The sequence below is a fragment of the Alligator mississippiensis genome, chromosome 16 (assembly GCF_030867095.1).
Source record: "Alligator mississippiensis isolate rAllMis1 chromosome 16, rAllMis1, whole genome shotgun sequence".
Taxonomy (NCBI): Eukaryota; Metazoa; Chordata; order Crocodylia; family Alligatoridae; genus Alligator; species Alligator mississippiensis.
In genome coordinates this window covers 2,453,424-2,472,017 of record NC_081839.1, presented here as the reverse complement: position 1 = coordinate 2,472,017, position 18,594 = coordinate 2,453,424, and the positions used below count along the sequence as shown (strand labels likewise).

The following is an 18,594-nucleotide window of genomic DNA, read 5'->3' as shown; positions in this document are numbered from 1 at the left end:
AACATGAGACATTCCCAAAATACCAGCCTGCGGAGTTATCTTTCCAATATGGCAGTCGAATGAAGCACGCTGCGCAGAAACACACGAACCCAACGCCACCTTCCCTGCGCTCAGTGAAGACGTACGCTGCTCTTTCTTTTCCTGGTCCATGCCTGGCCATATCTCCCTCCCATGAACTCCCATCCCCTCTGATCTTCCCTGCCACGCATTTGCCTTTGCACAGACCTGCATTTTGCATATCGGCTTAAGCTCCCATTCGACCCTAGAGTAGACGAACACCAGCCGACTCTCCTTGTGCCCCTGCCCGAAAGCTGGCAAAAAACAATTGTCCCAACTATGGAGTTGGTTTAATAAGAGTTGTCACATTTATCCAAATAACCTTGTCTGCCTATGTCATGGCTACAACCAACACCCCCAAAACATGGAAGATCACCGGGGTTGGTGGTTTTTGGAAAGCCTCAGCTCCCAGAGTCATGGGATTGTGTGAGAATCCTGGCCTGCATTTTTTTTTTTAAAGCAAAAGGCAGGGTTGATTCTGCCTGTCTGACTCCAGGCAAACAGGGCTGATTCCCTCCGCCTTTAAAAAAAAAAAAGTAATTTTTTCTGGTTCCAGAGTTAAGCTTGGAAACAAGACCGCTGAAGGCTTGAATATGAGAAGTGTCGTGATTTTGAAGTGCTTGGGATAGGCCGTGCTGCAAATCTAAGAGCCACATTTACTTTCTACCCTAGGACGAAGCCTTCATGTGCGTGCACAAGGCCCCCCCTGCGCCTGGGCCTTCCCCAGCCAGAGCTGAGTTGGCTCTTGCCCTGCAGCAAGCTTGTGCCCATCCTTTGGCCCAGGGACGGAGTCAGGGGGGCACACCCAGAACTCAGTCCTCCACAACTTTGAAAGGGAGGAAGCAAGTCCTGGAGGGCAGAGCCTTTAAATGGGGCTGGTTTGTACCCCCACTTGTGCCACTAGCCTGCAGGAGGATGTGGAGTGAGTCTCCGTGCCTCAGTGTTCCCATCCGTACAATGGGGATAGTGATACTGCCACCTCTTGAGAGTTCTGCTATTAGAGCTAAGCATTACAGTGGCTGGTTGGTTGGGGTTTTTTTGCCTCCTACTATGGGAAGCAGATCGTAAGTCAGAATAGCCCTGAGCCTGCTCAGCTGACACCAGGGATAAATCAGGCATGCTCTGTCTAGCCCTAGAGCAGAGGGAGCTTTTCCCCTGCTCTTTCTGCTGCGAGCGCCAGGCACCGAGTAACTGAGAATCAGGCCCGGGAGGTTTCAAGCATAATCCCGGCCCAACTGGAATCGATGGCAAAGCTGCCTTAAGCTTCAATGGGGTGAGCGTTGCACACGGGGGGATAGCATTCTCCAATTAGCAGAATTGAGAGGCTGAATGCAAAAGCCGAGAACAATAAGCTTCGCGAAGCGACAGGAGCGCGGGCGACCGAGGTAGCTTAGTCATTCTCACCAGGCTGGGGAAGCTGCTAAATTAAAAAGCTTTCACAGGATACAGTGAATTCCACTTACAATTAATGAGCCTGAAGACCCAGGGAGAATAAACGCATTGTGTGCCTGTCTGATTCCCTGCGCTAAGCTGTGATGGATTTCTCTCTCTTTTTTTTTTTAATTCCTGATGAAGTGAGCAAACCTGGCTCGGCGCAGCAGAAATATTCCACTGAAATAAATAAATAAGGAAAAAGGGTGGGGACCCGTGCCGATGGCGCTAATAAATCTGTTACATCCACGCAATCTGTTCTGCATTTATTTATTCCTCTCACTGCTCCGCGCCTCCTTCAAATGCATCTCGTGAAGGAATTAACCTGTTCTGGGGAATAAATTGATTTGCACTGAGTACATGGCTCTTCGAGGGTCCCCACTGCGTCTGTCTTGTAATGGACATGGTTGGCAGAACAGCCTAATTCCGGTGATGGGGCAGCGCGGGACCGCGGGACTGCAGCAGAGAGAGATGTCACCGTAGACCTTGGTGCTGAATTGTTATTGTTCTTTGCAGATCAAACTGAAGGAGATCTTTGAAACCCCCTCCGAGATTGCTCTTGTCCTCGAGCTGGTGACGGGAGGCGAGCTCTTTGACAGGTACTCCGCCAGACTGTCATTTAACCTGCGCATTGTTAATAAAAGCCGACAAATCTAGCCAAAGGAAGGAGAGAGAAGGTGGGAGAGGAGGGGCTGAGTGGTTGCAGGAATAAATTACCCGCTGGCCCTGCCGAGGCTCAGGGCTCCAAGCAGCTCAGGAAGCCGGACGATTTGCAAAGGATTGATCAGGGCACGGTTTGCAGGCCTGGTTCTCTAAGCACCTGCGTCTTCCTAAGGGTAGCGATGAGTGTTTCTACACCGGCCTTGAAGTGGTGTAAAATGGCTACACCCAGGACAGGTGATGGTGAACCCAGCCCAAAACTCAGGACAGCAGGGGATGAGGCAGCGACTGCTCCTGACTTCTCATTCGGCTGATTGGAGCCTCCAGAAAGGCAAGTGTATATCAGCCAGCTGCACAGACTTCGAGCCCGATCCCAGAAGTGGGTCTTGGAGCAGCTGCACCGAGCTCTGGGCTGCGGTTCACGTGCACAGGAGACGTTTCTGGGCCAGAGGTCTGCTGCGTTTGAGCTCCCCGCTGAAGCTGAAGGGAATGGGGCCACATCCAGCCTGCTTGCCTGTTCAGGGAGGCTGGCTGGATGGATGGCAATCTAGCCCCTTCCTCCCCCTCCCAAAGGCAATTAGCTGCACCGTTTGAGACTGGGGAAATGCTCAGATAAGTCTCCTGGGATCCTCTTGAGGAAAGCGGAATTGCAAAGCTGGGAAGTATAAAAGGCCTCCCCCCACTTCCCCCTCAATATTTCCTGACTTGGAGAGAGGAACAAAGCAAACCCCTGCTTGGAGCATCTGTGGCAGTGCTCGCAAGGCAATTAGGGTGGGAGGCTTTAAAGTGTGGGGTATGACGCTTATTCAGAGGGGCTAAGTCGCTGGAGTGGGGTAAATTGGAGATGGCATCCACAGAGCGTGGCCTTGCTTGTGATACCTGCCTGCCAATATTGGGGGTGGGTGGGAGATAACGAGCGTAGCAGAGGAGCAGGAAGTTGGGTTGTTTCCTGCCCCAGGAGAAGAGCGGGGTCTACTGGTTAGCGCAGGGGCGTGGGGGTCTGGATGCACCGGTTCTGTCCTTAGCTTTGGAAGCCAAGTGTGAGCTCACGTTCAGGACTGGAGACGGATCAAATCCGTCGCTGCTCCTTTCCATTACACCCCAAGGCCAGCAGCAGGGGCTGCACGTGGCCCCGCTCCCCTCTCGCTGGTGCTGCAGTCACAGAAATGAGCTTAACGACCCGGCCCAAATCCCACTGGAGTCACTGGGGTGTGGGTTCAGGAACAAGCCCTCGGAGAAAAAAGTCTGAGGTCAAATGAAATGCTCTGCTGGATCTTAGGGCACGTGTTCCTTTTCCTTTTAATATAATGAAGTGGAAGGGCATTTTTAAATGAAAAGATTTCCCCCGTGCCAAAATCAGAGCATTTTGACCTTTTTTCAATTGTGTTCAGGTTTGATTTTTCTTTTCCAGGCTTGTTTCTGGGTCCAGAAGGAATCTACCCCCCCTGCATCCCCCTCCTTTTTCTTGACAGTCTAAAATCAGGTCTCTGGAGAAGGGGAGGACATTTTCATTCCCTTTCGTGGGGACGATCTAGCAAGGAAAGGCCGGTAGTTTGTAGATGGACAGCTCCAGCATGCAGGCGGGTCTCAGGCTTGGGGGGAGTTCATGCAGCACGTGCTGTGAACCCAAGCCCGTGGCCGCGACGTGTGGCACAGCCGTGGCAGTGTTGCAGTGACTTCTCTGCTGTCCCACGTGCAGGATCGTGGAGCGGGGATTCTACAGCGAGCGAGATGCTGCCCACGTGGTCAAGCAGATCCTGGAGGCGGTCTCCGTAAGTCAGCCTCTTTCTCTAATTGTCGGGCCCTGCAAGGTCCTGGCCCTTGCACCTTCTCTAAGAGGGAGGAAGGTCCCAGCTGGGTGGAAGCAGAGTCCCAGAGACGGCCAAACTGGAGAACCAGCGGGCTTCCCATTCAATCAAGAGACCAACTGGCAGGATTCCTACTCCTGCCTCCATCCCTGATACACAATGTGACCTTGGGTAATGCTGTGCCTTGGGGCACTGCCACGCATTCAAATAAGGTGGATGAAATCCAGCTATAAAGTTGTTACACATTGTCAAGCACTAACGCGGTAGCTGCTTGGCTCTTTTTATAGCTGGATAGGCGTTTTTATGGCACAGTGATAATTCTGCACGTGTGGCCGGTTTACATTTATTGTGCAATTGTCTGGTTAATTGTGCGATATATGTAACACGTGGCAGGGGCCCTGGTGTGCGCAGGGGTATTGCTGTTACGGGTCTGCACGTGGCTTCACAGACGCATGTAAAGGGTTTGGAGCTGCGGTGCTGAGCAATGCAAAGCATGATAGCCGTTCTTCTCATGCTCTTTATGGTCTCACTTATTCTTCTCATTCGCCTGATAAACTGCAAAGAGGTGAGCAGGGTGGCAGAGTGGTAATGGGTCACAGACATGGTTTTGGCACGGAAGGATGTGCTGGCTGTTAAGGTGTAATAATCGAGCTCAGCAGATTGGGGTTCAGCACCTAACTCTGCAGACATCCCCGGGTGACCTCCATTCTCTCCTCGGCTGTATGGAAATGGCAGTACTTCTTCCTCCTTCCTCTTTGTCTTGTCTAGTTCGACTGAGTTCTTGGGAAGCAAAGACTTTCCCCATATGGACAGTGCATAGCACAAGGATCTCAATTAGGCGCCACTGTCATAGAAACACAGGCTTCAGATTTGGTGCCAGATCTCCAGCGGGGCTGGAGATGAAAGGGTGAAGTGCGCCCGAGCACACCTGAGACAAAAAAGGCTGTGTTTGGGCTTTTGTTTTATTAACTGGGGGCCCTTTCCCCACCTGTTAAGGTCACCCGTCTCCCATCTCGGAGATCAGCAGCCTGTGAAATTAAAAGCGCAGCAGCAGCTCCCCAGATCCACCGCCCAATTACAAGGGAGGCTGGGGCACATGGTGTATGTGGAAAAGGGAGAGAAGGGGGAAAAGAAAGAGCCCTAGTCTTGAAGCTGTCAATCCTGATCCCTCCCCACCGTAGTGAGGAAAATGCCAGGTGCTCTGAGCGCAGCCTCCCTGCCAGCGCGAAGCATCGCTGCCCCTTTGCTTATTCTGCCTCAGTGACTTTGCTCTTGCTCGTGCTCTGCTTGCATGTCAAAGCGAGATCTTTCTGCTTTGCTGTGCTCGGCTGGCACTTGGAGCCGAACCTGGCATCTAAAAATAAAGCTGTGTTCTCTCTGTTGCATACGCTGTCTTCGGCCATCAGCAGCCAGGCACGCGCCGGAGTCAGAATTTCGCTGGCAATTGTGCTGGGGCTGCAAGAGGCAGGCCAGATCAGAGCTCGCTCGGTGACAGCTGCTGCGCCCCGGTCCCTCCTCCATATTAATTACCACGTCGCAGGCTGAATGCATCTAGGGCAAGGCTCCCCTGCAGCTACTGGCCCCTGCCAGAGGCAGGATACCAAATTGGAGAGCAGCGAGCCAGAGGCGGGATGAAAATAGATACGCTCGGGGCCAAAGTGTCACTGTCACGGGGTCTCTTTAGTGTGACCCTACCTGATGGCAAAAGCGGTATGGTCCAAAATGTGCTTTGTAAAGGAGACCTAGGATGCTGCATGGAGATGCGGACCCAGGCGAGTCCCATATTCAGGGTGATAAAAGGCTGGAAAAGAGATGGCAGGTGCGAGAGGAGACGTTGCAGGGATAAAGGTGATGGCCTTTGTTAGAAAGAAAGGAAACCCTCAGCTAAGTGCACCAGTCCCGGGGTTGCATGAACAGAGAGGCTGAGCTGAGCTGCATCCTGGATGTTAATCGGTGCTAATGTGACAGTCCAGCTCGAGGCACAAGACGCAAGGCCCCTTGATTTTTTATTTTTTTATTTTTTAAGCCCTGGAGGACGCAATTCAGGTCTCGAGGAAACCCTGAATTCAGCCCACCTGCAGCTGAGGCCAGTGGATCAGCATCGGAGAAAGAAAAGCTCTCTCCGACGGTCAGGTCCAAAGGCGCCATTTGATGAGCTGACAAGGTTCCTTGGGTGCATCTGATATCTTTTATTAGACCAGCCCAAATAGTTGGAGAATAGTTATTAAGCAAGCTTTCGGGTTCAAAAACCCTTCATCAGGCTAAGGAAGTTTCAGTACTTGGTGTGTGCTCTTCATGAGCTGTGAATCCCTGAGCTCAGCCCAGAGACCACTGTCAACCGTGCTGGCGGGGCCACGACAGCCCTGCCCCGGTGGAGGGGTCGCGTGACCCCAGCACCGGGTAGGAAGCAGAACGAGCTGCCGCGGTGCTGGCTTGCCTAAGTCCCACGGTGCTGGTTGGCGCTAGGGGAACTCCATCAGCCTCCCTTCGTAGGGGAGGCCCCAGACGGCTTCACACCCTCCCGGCAGCCGGCAGTTCACGAAGCCCAGAGTCAGGATTTTGGCTTTAGGGGCAGCTTGTCATGGCCGTGGCTGGTCCTGGCGAGGGCTGTCAGCCTGCAGCCGCGAGATCTGCCAGGCAGCAGAAGCATTTGCGCGCAATTGAAAAATCACTGCTGCTCACGGAGGGCCCCAACGCCTATTGTTTGGAGGAGCTGCCTCTTACGATCTGCAGTGAGGGAGAAGATAAAAGAGAGAGAGAAAAGAGCCGGGGCTTGTATTCGGAAGGTCACTGTGTCTCTACGTGAAAGGTCAGATGAAATGAAGGAGTTTCTATGGCAACAGAGGGTTTAAAAATGGAAACTCCTGGCAGAAAATTTCCTTCGTCTGCCCCGTGGACGTGGCGCGTCACTCCATGCAGGCTCAAGAGTGGGCGGTGAAGTGCTGGGGGCAAAGGTGTCCATCAGGCACGGTGTTCACCAGAAATAAATTGCGTTTGTAGCAGCGCCCGGCTTGCCGAGCCAGTGCGGCACGCTGCAAGAGATGCCGTGTTCCCAGCCGCCAGGCCAGGCTTAGAGAAAGAAAGGGGATACGCAGGTGCAGGGTGCGTGAGATGCGGGTACCATGCCATGCCCGTGGGAGCAGCAGTCTGTGACGGCACAAAGGGAATGGCTCTCTGTACCCGGCTCCAACCCTGATTGCTTCGAGCCGCGTATTTGTGAGCTCTCCCATGAGATGCAGCTGGTATTTTTACTAAGGGAGCAGCAGGGCTGGTGCTGCCCAGAGGGAACCATCTCTGCCTGGAGGAGCTCGCGGTCTCCGAATAAGGCAGAGGAAGAGCGGCGCACAGGGATGACGCACGGTCCAGCTCTCCTGACTTCCAGCATGGGTGCACCGTCTCACTGGCAGTCAGTGTGCACACACCTACACACACTCCTTCCTCGCTCCCTTTGTCTCCTCCTCTCTTCTTTTCACCTTCTTGCAAGCACCATCCTCTGCCCTCCAAATCCCTTCTTCCCAGGCCTTTATCACACGTGTCTTGTCCACCGTATATTTTGTGCCTGTTGCATATGGAGTAACACCAGGTGACTGGCATGTTCCTGTTGACTGGGAGCACTCGGGCACAGCAGAGCATGACGCAGTCTTCTCCCTTTCATCTGTGCTGGTCTGGAGGAGAAGAGCAGTGAACTCTGCCTAAGCCTGAGCAGAGATGAGCGGTCTGGGTTTTGTCGCCATGAAAGTCCCTTTCCCATTGCCAGAACCCTAGCAATGAGAAAAGGCCTTTGGCACGGGAAGCCCTCTTTCTTTGCAGTCTCGGTCTGGTGTAATAGAAATGAAGCCTTGGGAATGCGCATGAGTGTGTCGTGATTTTTGCCTGGACCTGAGCTGGCTTCCCCCAACCACTTTTCGGCCTTTTCTCTGTCTCCAGTACTTGCATGAAAATGGAGTCGTCCACCGTGACCTGAAGCCGGAGAACCTGCTGTACGCTGACCTGTCCCCCAACGCCCCGCTCAAAATCGGTACGTTGGCAAAGCTGCCATCAGCGTTAGGCCGTCTGCTGCTGTGTGCGGAGGGAGGAGGGAGCGAGGATTTGTCCCTTTGCTTCAAAAGTCCCCAGTTTGCCCCTCCAGCAGGGGCTTGGCCCCAGGAGGTGGGTTCTGCTTTCCTTCAGATTCAGGCCCACCCCTCATCTTTGCCTTCTCCCTCCCCTTGCCCCCAACCCCGCACCCACACACACTGGGCGCATCTACACTTTCAATAATGCGTAGTAGTTACTGTGCATTTAGTTTAGTACTTAGTACTTTGTTAAGCATTACTAAATGCACAGTAACTACACCTACTGCAGTGCACAGTAGCGCCAACGCATGGTTTTTTTAATTGATGCTTACTGTGCAGTAGACTAATACTACTGTACAGTAGCATATTAGCACAGGTTTTGCCTCGCATGCTACGGTGCAGTGTTATTAGGCTACTGCGCATTAAGCATCTCATGTAGATGCACCCACAGAGTAGTATCCATTGCCTGTAGCCACTTCACTGCCCGCAGGGACTTATTGCTCCTTCGGTTGAGCCTAAAAGAAGGTTGAACCATGAAGTGTCCCCTGGTTTGAACAGGGTCTGCCACTGGCCAAGAGCTCTCACTGCCGACAGCTGACAGCGCTTGTCAGCCTAATGATACCTCTCCTGCCTGTCTGTCTTCTTAAAGGTGATTTTGGGTTGTCCAAGATAGTGGATGAGCAAGATGCCATGAAAACTGTTTGTGGCACTCCAGGGTATTGTGGTAAGTGCATGGGAATGAAGGGACTGCGGTAATCTGCTTAGCAGGCGCTGGAGGAAGGTGTGTCTCGTGTCAGTCGTACATCCCCTGAGACGGCACGTGGAGCACGGTGACAGGTAGACAGTCAAAGAGCTGCTGCTGTGCGTGACAGGGAACCATCCTATTGCCCAGTCTGACTCATGCAGGGTGGGAGAGAAAATGGCACCATTGATCAACAAAACCTCTCGGGCCCAAATCTCCATGAGTAATTAGTGATGGAGGTGCTCCGCTTTCTGGGTATCTATCCTGAGACCCCTTTAAAGGGGCCCAATTTTCAGAAAGGACCAAATCCCCGACCTCCTGCAAGCAAGGTACTCAACATTATTCATAACTTGTGCAAGGTACAATGTGGGCTGCTCGTTTAGAAGATGCCATCATTTCTTTTTAATTACATTTCTGTTTGATACTAAGGCTCAGATTTTCCAAGCTTGCCATTGCTACTAAAATTGATGGGATTCAGGTGAGCTCAGCCAGAGGCTCCTAAACCACAGTAAGCGGTTCACAATTCACAGGTGTCTCCCTTTGCAATGCAAAGCTGGAAGATGAGGCAGCCTGGAAGAACTTTGTGGTTCTGCTTTTGGGTATAATAGATTTGTCCTGTTTCGCTTTTGGCTCTTACATCCTTTAGTCCGGTGCTTTCTTCTTGCGTCCTGAATACTGCAAGGGGATCTTGCATCCAGACAACAAATTGTGTATCTCGTTGACACACATTTCACTCATTGAAAAGAGTTATATTTGTGTCCATTGAGTGAAAGCTCTTTGACAAGTGAATTTCTGATCCTAAATGACTTGATGCCACCTCTTTAGAGGATGTGGCTAGAAATGGAAGTTAGTTCTGAAAGTCTGAAACCCTGTCATTGCTTTGAGATGGCTGAGCCCTTACATTCCTCTGTCCCTTAAATTCCTTTGTCCCTTAAATGGGGATAATGGCATTGGCCCACCTTACAGAGGTTGGCATTGGCCAACCTAATGGCATTGGCCAACCTCACAGAGGTGTTGGGGGGATCAGTACACTAAAGCCTGCAAAGCAGTTTGAGGTGGTAGTGATGACCGTAGGGTGTTGGCAGATGCCCGTCACGTGTGTGTGTGTGTTTACCTGTGATTTATGCTTTCAGCCCCTGAGATCCTCCACGGTTGTCCCTATGGCCCTGAGGTGGATATGTGGTCCGTGGGTGTCATCACATACATACTGTGAGTAATGCTGACAGCCACCTACCCACTCATCTCTGCTTCCTTTTCTTATCACCCTCCATACGTGGAGAGTACTGACCTGCATCTGCAAACAGGTCTGGTATTTGCACCAGTTTGCTGCTTTGCCTTCCACGGGGCTCACGCCAACTGTAACAAGGCAGCAGCTTTCCAATTGATCTGAGAGGCTCCTCTCCTTGTGCTCTATGCTGAAGTGGATCAAGACTAGTGGAAATTTGTAAGAAAAGTAAAGTAACCAAGTCTGTTTGCTATAGCCAATGCAAGCCTGTTCCCTAGGGTATGTTCTTCAGTGTTTTGTCCACTGCAGTTGTCAGTGCCCCAGGCTTTAGGCCTTCCACCATTTTACTAGATTGCTAAAGTTTTACAGATCTTTGTGTTTGTCTGCACAGGGAAGACGGTGCACAGGAAGCTAAAGTGAGACTTTACCACTCTAACGCCCTGTGTAGACGCACATTGCAGAGTACTCACACAGGGCATTCTTCACCACGTGTTAACTGCATGCTCACTTCCCCAAGTCAGAAAAGGTTTCTAGGCACTGTCCAGAGCTTCCTATTCCTTTCTCTTAATTCCATCCCATCCTGTATTTTCAGGCTTTGTGGGTTTGAGCCATTTTTTGATCCAAGAGGGGACCATTACATGTACAGCAGGATACTGAACTGTGACTTTGAATTTGTATCCCCTTGGTGGGATGAAGTTTCCCTCAATGCCAAGGACTTGGTAAGTTTTCCAAGATTGGTAGTGTAAGAAAGATGCTGTTTTTTGGAAGAAATCATACGTTTTGTTGTAAGGAACATGAGGATATAGTCGTGCTTTCTGCTAAAGAACAAGCCGAGTTGACACTAGATGCTTTGTCAGTATGGCAGTCTGTTAGGGGGGTGATTTTATTTTATTTTATTTTATTTTAGTATTCCATTAGTCATTTCTATGCCAGGAAGACCTCCAGTGTAGACACTGTTATATATATATCTGATCAAAAAAGTGCTTCTGCCATGATAGTGTATTTCACTTTGGGAACTGGCATAGCTATACCGACAGATGTGTTCTTTATACTATAAGGGATGTCTACTCTTTGGACAGTTTGCTGGTATAGCTTTATGGCAGCCTCTTTCTAATGAAGCCCGAGAGTATGTTTGCACTGCGGTCAGACATGGGCACGGCGTGTGGGTAGTCAAACCAGTCTGCACCTAATTCATTCAAGACTCAACAGCAGCATAGCTGCAACAGCATGGAGTTGAGGATGTATTGGGGTCCCATTGTGCAGCCTGTACTGGTGCCAGTGCTGCCATAGCTCCACTGAAATACTGTAATGAAGTTAAAGCTCTATATAGTCTCACTCCTGTTGCAATAAGGATGTCCCCAAGGTTTAAGACCTGTTGCGGTGCATTGGACTGTGACTGGTAACTGGAGAGAGACTTTCTGTCCTATGACTTCTGCTTTTCACTTGCTGCATGACAGCACACCCTGGGCCTCTGGGTGCCTGCACCTAAGAAGTGGAGGGGCCTGATCTCACTTCAGCTTAATCTTCAGTGAAGAATTCATCCTAACCTTTATGGGCACCATTGTATAGACAAGTCCTTGGTTTCTCTATGTGCAGAAGGAGGATAGTGATGTGTTGTTAGAGATCTCTGGGGGAACTGCTCTGTATTACGGTTGTTACTGTTGTTATTAATAATAACTATTACTAATATGTCACAATCATTCAAACTGTCCAGGTTCACAGAGCAGTCATGCTGAAGTGCATTCCTCAACTCTTAAGGCGTGAGAAAATACATGAGAGGATGTATTTAGCGCATCTTTATCCTTCCATGCTAGGACATAGATAAGAAGCAACAAAGAAGTTCTTATAGCAAAAATGATTCAGCTGGATGAAATACCTATAAAATAATTGGAAGCATTTGCAAGCCCAAACTCCTGCTGCTTCCAGCAGGGATGTATAAATGAAAATCATTCAAATTTAGCATTGACTATGAATGTTCATCATGCCTTATCAACTGATAATGTACATACCTGGCAATAAAAATACTGTTTTGAAAAATACAGGAGCGCGGGGTCTGCCAAATGGAGCCAGACAAATGGTTCTGATATTCTTTCATGTTTCTGGCTGCGATTCATAAAAGCACTTAGGCACCTGCCTAAACACCCTTCCTGAATAAGGATGCTGTTTGAATCAGGGACTCTGTCAGCCGGCAATGCTGAATGCTACAGAGGAAGGTAATCCCATATTCTGCACCGATTTGTGCTCTATTCTGTATGGGATAAACTTTTTTCCTGACCCCTGCTGGTGATCATTTTATGCTTTGAGGCATGAAGCTCCAGAGCCCTTGCAATTGCATCCTCCATGCTAGGACTGCAGATGACCTTCATTATATCACATAGCCGATTCCTCTTGCATGTGTTTGTTTGAAATCTGGCTGTAGGTTCGGAAACTGATAGTGCTGGACCCACAGAAGAGGCTCACGGTACAGCAAGCCTTGGAACACCCCTGGGTCACGGGGAAGGCAGCTAAATTTGCTCACATGGATAGCACACAAAGGAAACTGCAAGAGTTTAATGCCAGAAGGAAACTGAAGGTAATGATAGAGCGTCTTGCTGTGCATCACTCCAACACAGTCTGTATTGACCTCCCTGCTAAATGCACTGCACAAATGGGGACTACAAATGGGCTTTGAGGTGAGCTGAGCAAAGATCCCCACGGGCGAGTAGCATTACTGACCTGTGGACTTCACACTTACAGTTGTGTTAAGTGTGTGCAGAGTTGGAAGCTAGGGACATGCTCTCGTGCAATTAGAAGAAACTCGATGATGAATTTTAAAACAAACTATCCAACAAAAAAAGATTCTGTCCCCTTCCCCGCTGGGCTGGCCTACTTTTATTTGGTTTCTTGTAAGAAGACACTTTATCTGTGACCCAAACTAGATCCGAAATCCTTAGAAGCAAGAAATGTAGCACATAGATTTCATAGACATTCGGGCTGGAAGCGACATCACGAGATCATTGGGTCCAGTCCCCTTCCCCAGGGGCAGGAGGTCAGGTGGGGCCAGATCACCCCTAGCAAGATAAGCATCCAATCCTTTCTTAAAGGTGTCCAGAGTAGGTGCTTGCACCACTTCTGGGGGGAGTGACATATAATTCCCAGTTATCTGTGGTCTTTGCTATTCACCCCACCCCATCTCACTGGCCTTATGGGAAATAATAACAGCTATAACAAGGTTATTTTGTCTAGAGCTTTTGATTTCATCAGTGCAGGCTTGAGAGCCTCTATAGCCATTTCCTGTAGCACCAGAGTGTTTCAGAAATTATAGATGAGTAGGAAATCACTAAAGCCCATACCCGCTTCACTGCTCTTCATTAATTTTCCTTGCTCGTTTGTCTTAAAAGGCTGCAATGAAAGCTGTAGTGGCTTCCAGCCGCCTAGGTAACCACGGGCATCACGACAGCTCCAGAAGCGGACGTAGTCGAGAACGTACCAAAGCATCTCGCCTGGCTCAAGGGCCTGAGAACTCCTGCCTTCCCGAAGGTCCTCATAACCCCTCTGCGTCCGGCCTGCAAGCTGCCCCTGCGCCGCGTCCCTTGGCAAAGGCTGAGAACCTCGGCGCTTTCCGAAGCAACTGCCCGGTGGCTTCCAAGGTCACGCTGAATGGCACGAGCTGTGAAAGCTAACACTGTCGAGGAGGCTGCTGCCTATTACCGCCTTTGAATAAGCAATATCTCCCTGACTCTTGGACACATCCCTGTAGCAAGGTGGGGGAAAGGAAGAATCGGTGACGGAAGGAGAAACCATTGGAAACTGGGACTCTGAATAATACGTAGTGCGTTGTAGGTGGGCTTTGATAAGCACTTGGTCTGCCATGTGAAGCATCTTTGTTTTAATGTCCCATTTCCAGTACAGTTGTAACTGGTCACTGTTGGGGGGAGTGGGGGTGCTTGTACTAAGAAGCCACGGGTGGGTAAGCTGGTCTCCAGACATAGTACTTATGGCCATCTTGCCCCATGTGGCATATCAAAGAAGAGCAAACAGCCGAAAAAAATAATTTTCACCTTCTGTACTAAGGAAATAACATTCTCTTTGTGACTTGTTTTATAATGTAAAGTAGATAGTCGTTGTGGGTATTACATAAGGAAAGAGGGTAAATCCATATTATTATTATAATTATTATCCATATGATCCAGCTGAGGGACACTGGCATTTTAGGTAAGGGTTGGTAGGCACATTTGAACCTAGACTTTTGGTCCTATACAAATAAGAAGTGCTTGTCAGCGATTCTTTTATAATCTGTGGGTAGCAGAGCTGGGTTTGATTTGGACTTCCAGTGCAGCAAAGTTTCAGTTGCTCTTAAAATGTTCACTCCTGCTCTGAGGATAACAGATTCTTGGGCTGACAGACTGAAATAATGTGATTCTTAACAACAGAGACAATTGGCTAAGTAAGTTGAGATCTGTGTTTGCTTTTTACGCCACAATTTCCATGGTTAATATTAACAATGAGCAATGCAAATATTTCTACTGAGCACTGTAAGACTTTGTAACATGTAAAAGGTACTGCTGTTTCTCGACTGCAGAAAATGTCTTTGTACAACATAATGTTGGGGGGGGGGGTTAAGATCATTTAAATCAGTGGACAGGTTATTTGGAAAAACCCCAATTAGCATTTTTGTAAGCAATGACATAACACACTTTTGGGTAACCATGCGTAGGGGCCAGATTTGTGCAAAGTAGGTTGAAAATCACATTCAAACCATTGTGTCAAGGCACTGGCTGTGTGGGCCAAAGCCGCAGCTGGTATGAACTGGTAGCGCTCTATTTAAGTTAACAGTGCTGCACTGACTTAAACCAGTTGAGGATTTGGTCCAAAGGGTACAACAATGGGATCCAAACAGAAAACCCCAACTGTAAGAGACCGCAGTGTGTAAATAAGGCTCATTTTGGTACTCTGTATATACAATTCAGTATCTGATAACTAAGGGCTTGCAAAGAAACCTTACCTTTTTGCTTAACCTTCACTTAAAGTGTTAGTTTGTTAGATGCAGACAGCTTGCTAGAAGACGAAGGGAAGCAAGACATGGAGCTGTAAAAAATAAAAAAGAGAGACAACAAAGGTGACAAATCGGAGGATGATCAGAGTTCTTCACAGCACAAGTAGAAACTGGAAAGACTGTGCATAAAGGTTTAGAAAGTTATTCTGGGCCCCTTGTCGAGTGTTTTGAAGTGAAGCCAAACAGTTATAGCAAAGAGAGATTAAGTCTAAACAGGTTTTGCTGATGGGGAAAGAACTCATTCTAAGTAAAAAGGTTTTCCTTGAATTAACATTTATGTCGTATGTGGGAAATGGGTCTCTGAGAAGTGTAGAGAAGGATATTGGTTTGGATCAAGAAGATTACCGTTTGGGGGTAATATAGCAGAACACAGTGTGGAGCTCTGGAAATACCCAATTAAAGACTAATGTAGATCGTGTTGATATAAGGAGGGAACAATGGAACAGAAGTATTGGAACAGAGGAGAGAGGGGTTTTTAATGCACTGTATTAATTGACCACACACAATGCTGAACACTCACCTTGCACTCACACTAATTTTGGCACTCACCTTGCAGAGGTCTTTGAGTGAAATCCACTCCCCATCACAGTCAGTGGCAGTTTTTGCATAGATTACAATGGGGTGAGTGCTTCACCTGTCTGTGTGTGCTTTGTTTAAGCATCTGTTTAACAGTTTTGCAAGATCAGGACCTCAGTGCTTGGCATACCTTACAGGATCCAGGCCATAAAATTTAGGGCCCAAGTTTTTGAAAGGCTGAATAATTCTAGTGCTTACTTTAATGAGTGTTTTGGGTATTCTTAATTTTTTCCAGACTGGCTATTTTGGGGGAAAAAAGCAAGATAGGAAGAGAGAGAAGGATTTAGTTACGGTAGTTATCAGCCCTCAGGCCTGCGAGACCAGAGAGAGGGAGAAAAAACCCCAAAACAAAGGCTACTGCTGCGATAGAAAAAACTTAAGGGAAAACTGTAAGCAAAAAAGGAAAAAAAAATGTTAATGCCTTTTATGTCATGTCAACAACGAATGATTCTGTAAGCAACTGTATTTAAAGATAGACAAGATACACTCCAGGGAGTAAACCTAAATAGAACGTGCAATTTTGATCTGTAGATATGTTTTCAGACTGTGTTTTAAAAACGATTCACAGATTCAATCTAGTGCTAATGTTTTCCATGTTAAAGGTATTTATAAGCATAGTGGTAAATAATAAAATATCAATTATGGAATGCACCGATCCTTCGTGTTTGCTGCTGAGCTGTCAATGGGAGGGTGAGAGGTTTGCAGATTGTGGTGCTTATCTGATAGGAACAAGCAACGCTGTGCTGGGGTTTTTTTTCTGGTTTTGTTTCTTTTTTCCTCCAAATGTCTGAGTCTGTTTTCACATGAAAAAAAATATTTGGGGGCCTAAAGGGACTAAAAACACCTGGGTTCTTATGGATTTTTTTTCACTACATGAGTTCTACATAGCTGCTAGGAAAAGCTAAAGGAAAGGATTTGCTGCCTGATTTTGCTTTGTAAGAAAGTCCCTTAGGGTATATAAGCATCAGCTTTTCCAAAGAAGTCACCTGTTACCCAAGTGGATCATGTTATGCTTGCAAAAAATCTAAAAATAATTGGAACTAGCTTGTTATGCTGGACTAGAAACAGTATGTCCTAATAGCTCTTAGGTAGACGTGCTGCAGTCAGCATGGCTGGTTCTGAGCCCAATGCTACGTTCCCTGTGTACTGTACCATATGGGGCAAGCAGCCAGAAGATCTGTTTTAAAGACTTGGCAATCAAATTTCAATAACAAATGGGAAAGGCATGACGGTACGCCAAAAGGGAACCCGTCGGGGGACTGGCAGGGAGGAAACCTTAATACTTGGTATTCAAATGGTAAGTCGATAAAGTCCTTTGCATGTCAGGCTGATCTAGCCAGATGTTAGCCAAATTATGAAGAATCATCTAACTGCACAAAGTTAAAGTGAACTTATCCTTTGTGTGGAAGTAAAGCCATCTCAGTTTGCTATATCTTAACTCCCCTTTCCTTCTGAATAAGGCCATCCACATGGTTACTGCTCTTAACTTCGCACCTTTAGCTAATTAAGGGTAACTTTCCCGAGTGTCCTGCGTAGACAAGCTGCCAGCTGTACGGAGACCAAAGACGCTACCTGGCTCCCTTCCTCAGGATCCAACGAAGAAGCAACCGCGTAGACAGCATTAGGCATCCTGATATGCATGGCTTTAGGCTTGATGAAGCCATTTCACTCTAGGCTGCCCATTTTGTGTGCAATTTTGATAGGAGAGTACACTTATAGATTTCCATTCAATCCAGCAGCTGGATGGGATGACATTCTCTGACTCCTTTAAATATAGGTTTACAAACTACTCGCCCGGTCCAAGGTGAACTCTGCTGGAATTAGAGCGTGTTGTGAGGGCCGAGACCAGACTTTAGGAAGTCAGAAAGCCCACCACCATCACCAAAATGGTTGGACTTTCCTAAGGTCAAGACAACAAATGGCTGTGTCTTTTTCCAGGAGGTTGAAAGTCTCCTTGAACCTAAATGGGCCATCAAGCTACCATGGGGTCGGACTCGATGATCTATTGAGGTCCCTTCGGACCCTAACATCTATGAATCTATGGTTAAGGCAAGCCAGTTCCTGGTCTGGGAGTGATGTGACTACCGTCGTACCCAGCTGCCTTCTCAAATAACTCTGCATACGTTTGCAACTGGGTCAGCAAGAGACTAGAGCAAGCCTCTGAAGCCGCAGCTAGATATTTTAAACCCCTTTCACACTGCATCCCCTCTTCTCGAGAAGGAAAATTGAAGAAAAACCCTTTTTTTTCCCCCTTGCTGTGACCCACTTACGAACTGGCTTTGAGGATTGTGCAGGATCGGGTTTTTATTTTGTGTTGTGGCACCAGCGCTCAACTATACACCTGGTGAAGAATGTAGTTAAAGTGAAAACGCCCTGCTTTCTGTCCAGGGAGCGATTTCACAATGCAGGCCTGAGGGATGCATAATGGGCCGTGGCCTTTCGCTGCTATAAACAGTAGCAGTATGAGCCCCTGGTTAGTGTATGTTAATGACTGCAGCGTATTCAGCTGCTGGCCTGAGGACTAGATACCCCTGCTGGCTAGCAGATCGCTGCTTTTGGGACCCTGCTGTCATATTAGCTAGACCCATTTCAAAACGCAGCAGGGCGAGGAAAAGACGCTGCGTGCCGCCTTCCTCCGCAGCACGCCGCATAAAATGTGTCACATCACAGCGTGTTCCAGGGTGAAGGCGGTCGTGACATCGATGCATTGTCGCCGTGGTTGTAAAGCCGACGGCACTGCGCGGTGACATTGTGAGGGCCCATTGTAACGGGGGGCTTTGTTGCATAGCAGCGCGCAAGGATGGTGAGGTGATACGATTACGGCGCATGGCAAGTTTGGGTCACGTTACACTGGAGCGGTGACGCGATGCTGGCCACACGTGTGGCGGCGCGGCGGGATCCGCTCGTTAAAATCTGTCGCAGGCTCGTCCCCTCTGTGCCAGAGGCACGGAGACACCGCGCGACGACAGGCTTTCGCAAACCACGCTCTTTGGCTGTAAAAATTC

The 18,594-nt window shown here is 48.6% G+C and overlaps 1 protein-coding gene across 1 annotated transcript in view; it reads left to right on the top strand.

Annotated features, from left to right (window-relative positions):
• The window catches only part of LOC102571105 (calcium/calmodulin-dependent protein kinase type IV), a 32,523-nt gene extending 16,287 nt beyond the window's left edge, over positions 1 to 16,236 (top strand). Inside the window, exons 5-12 of the mRNA XM_006267836.4 lie at positions 2,005 to 2,087; positions 3,848 to 3,920; positions 7,884 to 7,974; positions 8,661 to 8,735; positions 9,887 to 9,962; positions 10,571 to 10,697; positions 12,398 to 12,550; positions 13,359 to 16,236. Coding sequence (XP_006267898.3) covers positions 2,005 to 2,087; positions 3,848 to 3,920; positions 7,884 to 7,974; positions 8,661 to 8,735; positions 9,887 to 9,962; positions 10,571 to 10,697; positions 12,398 to 12,550; positions 13,359 to 13,640 — 960 coding nt within the window. The 3' untranslated portion in view covers positions 13,641 to 16,236. The remainder of the gene's footprint in view (positions 1 to 2,004; positions 2,088 to 3,847; positions 3,921 to 7,883; positions 7,975 to 8,660; positions 8,736 to 9,886; positions 9,963 to 10,570; positions 10,698 to 12,397; positions 12,551 to 13,358) is intronic.
• The last annotated feature ends 2,358 nt before the right edge of the window (positions 16,237 to 18,594 follow it).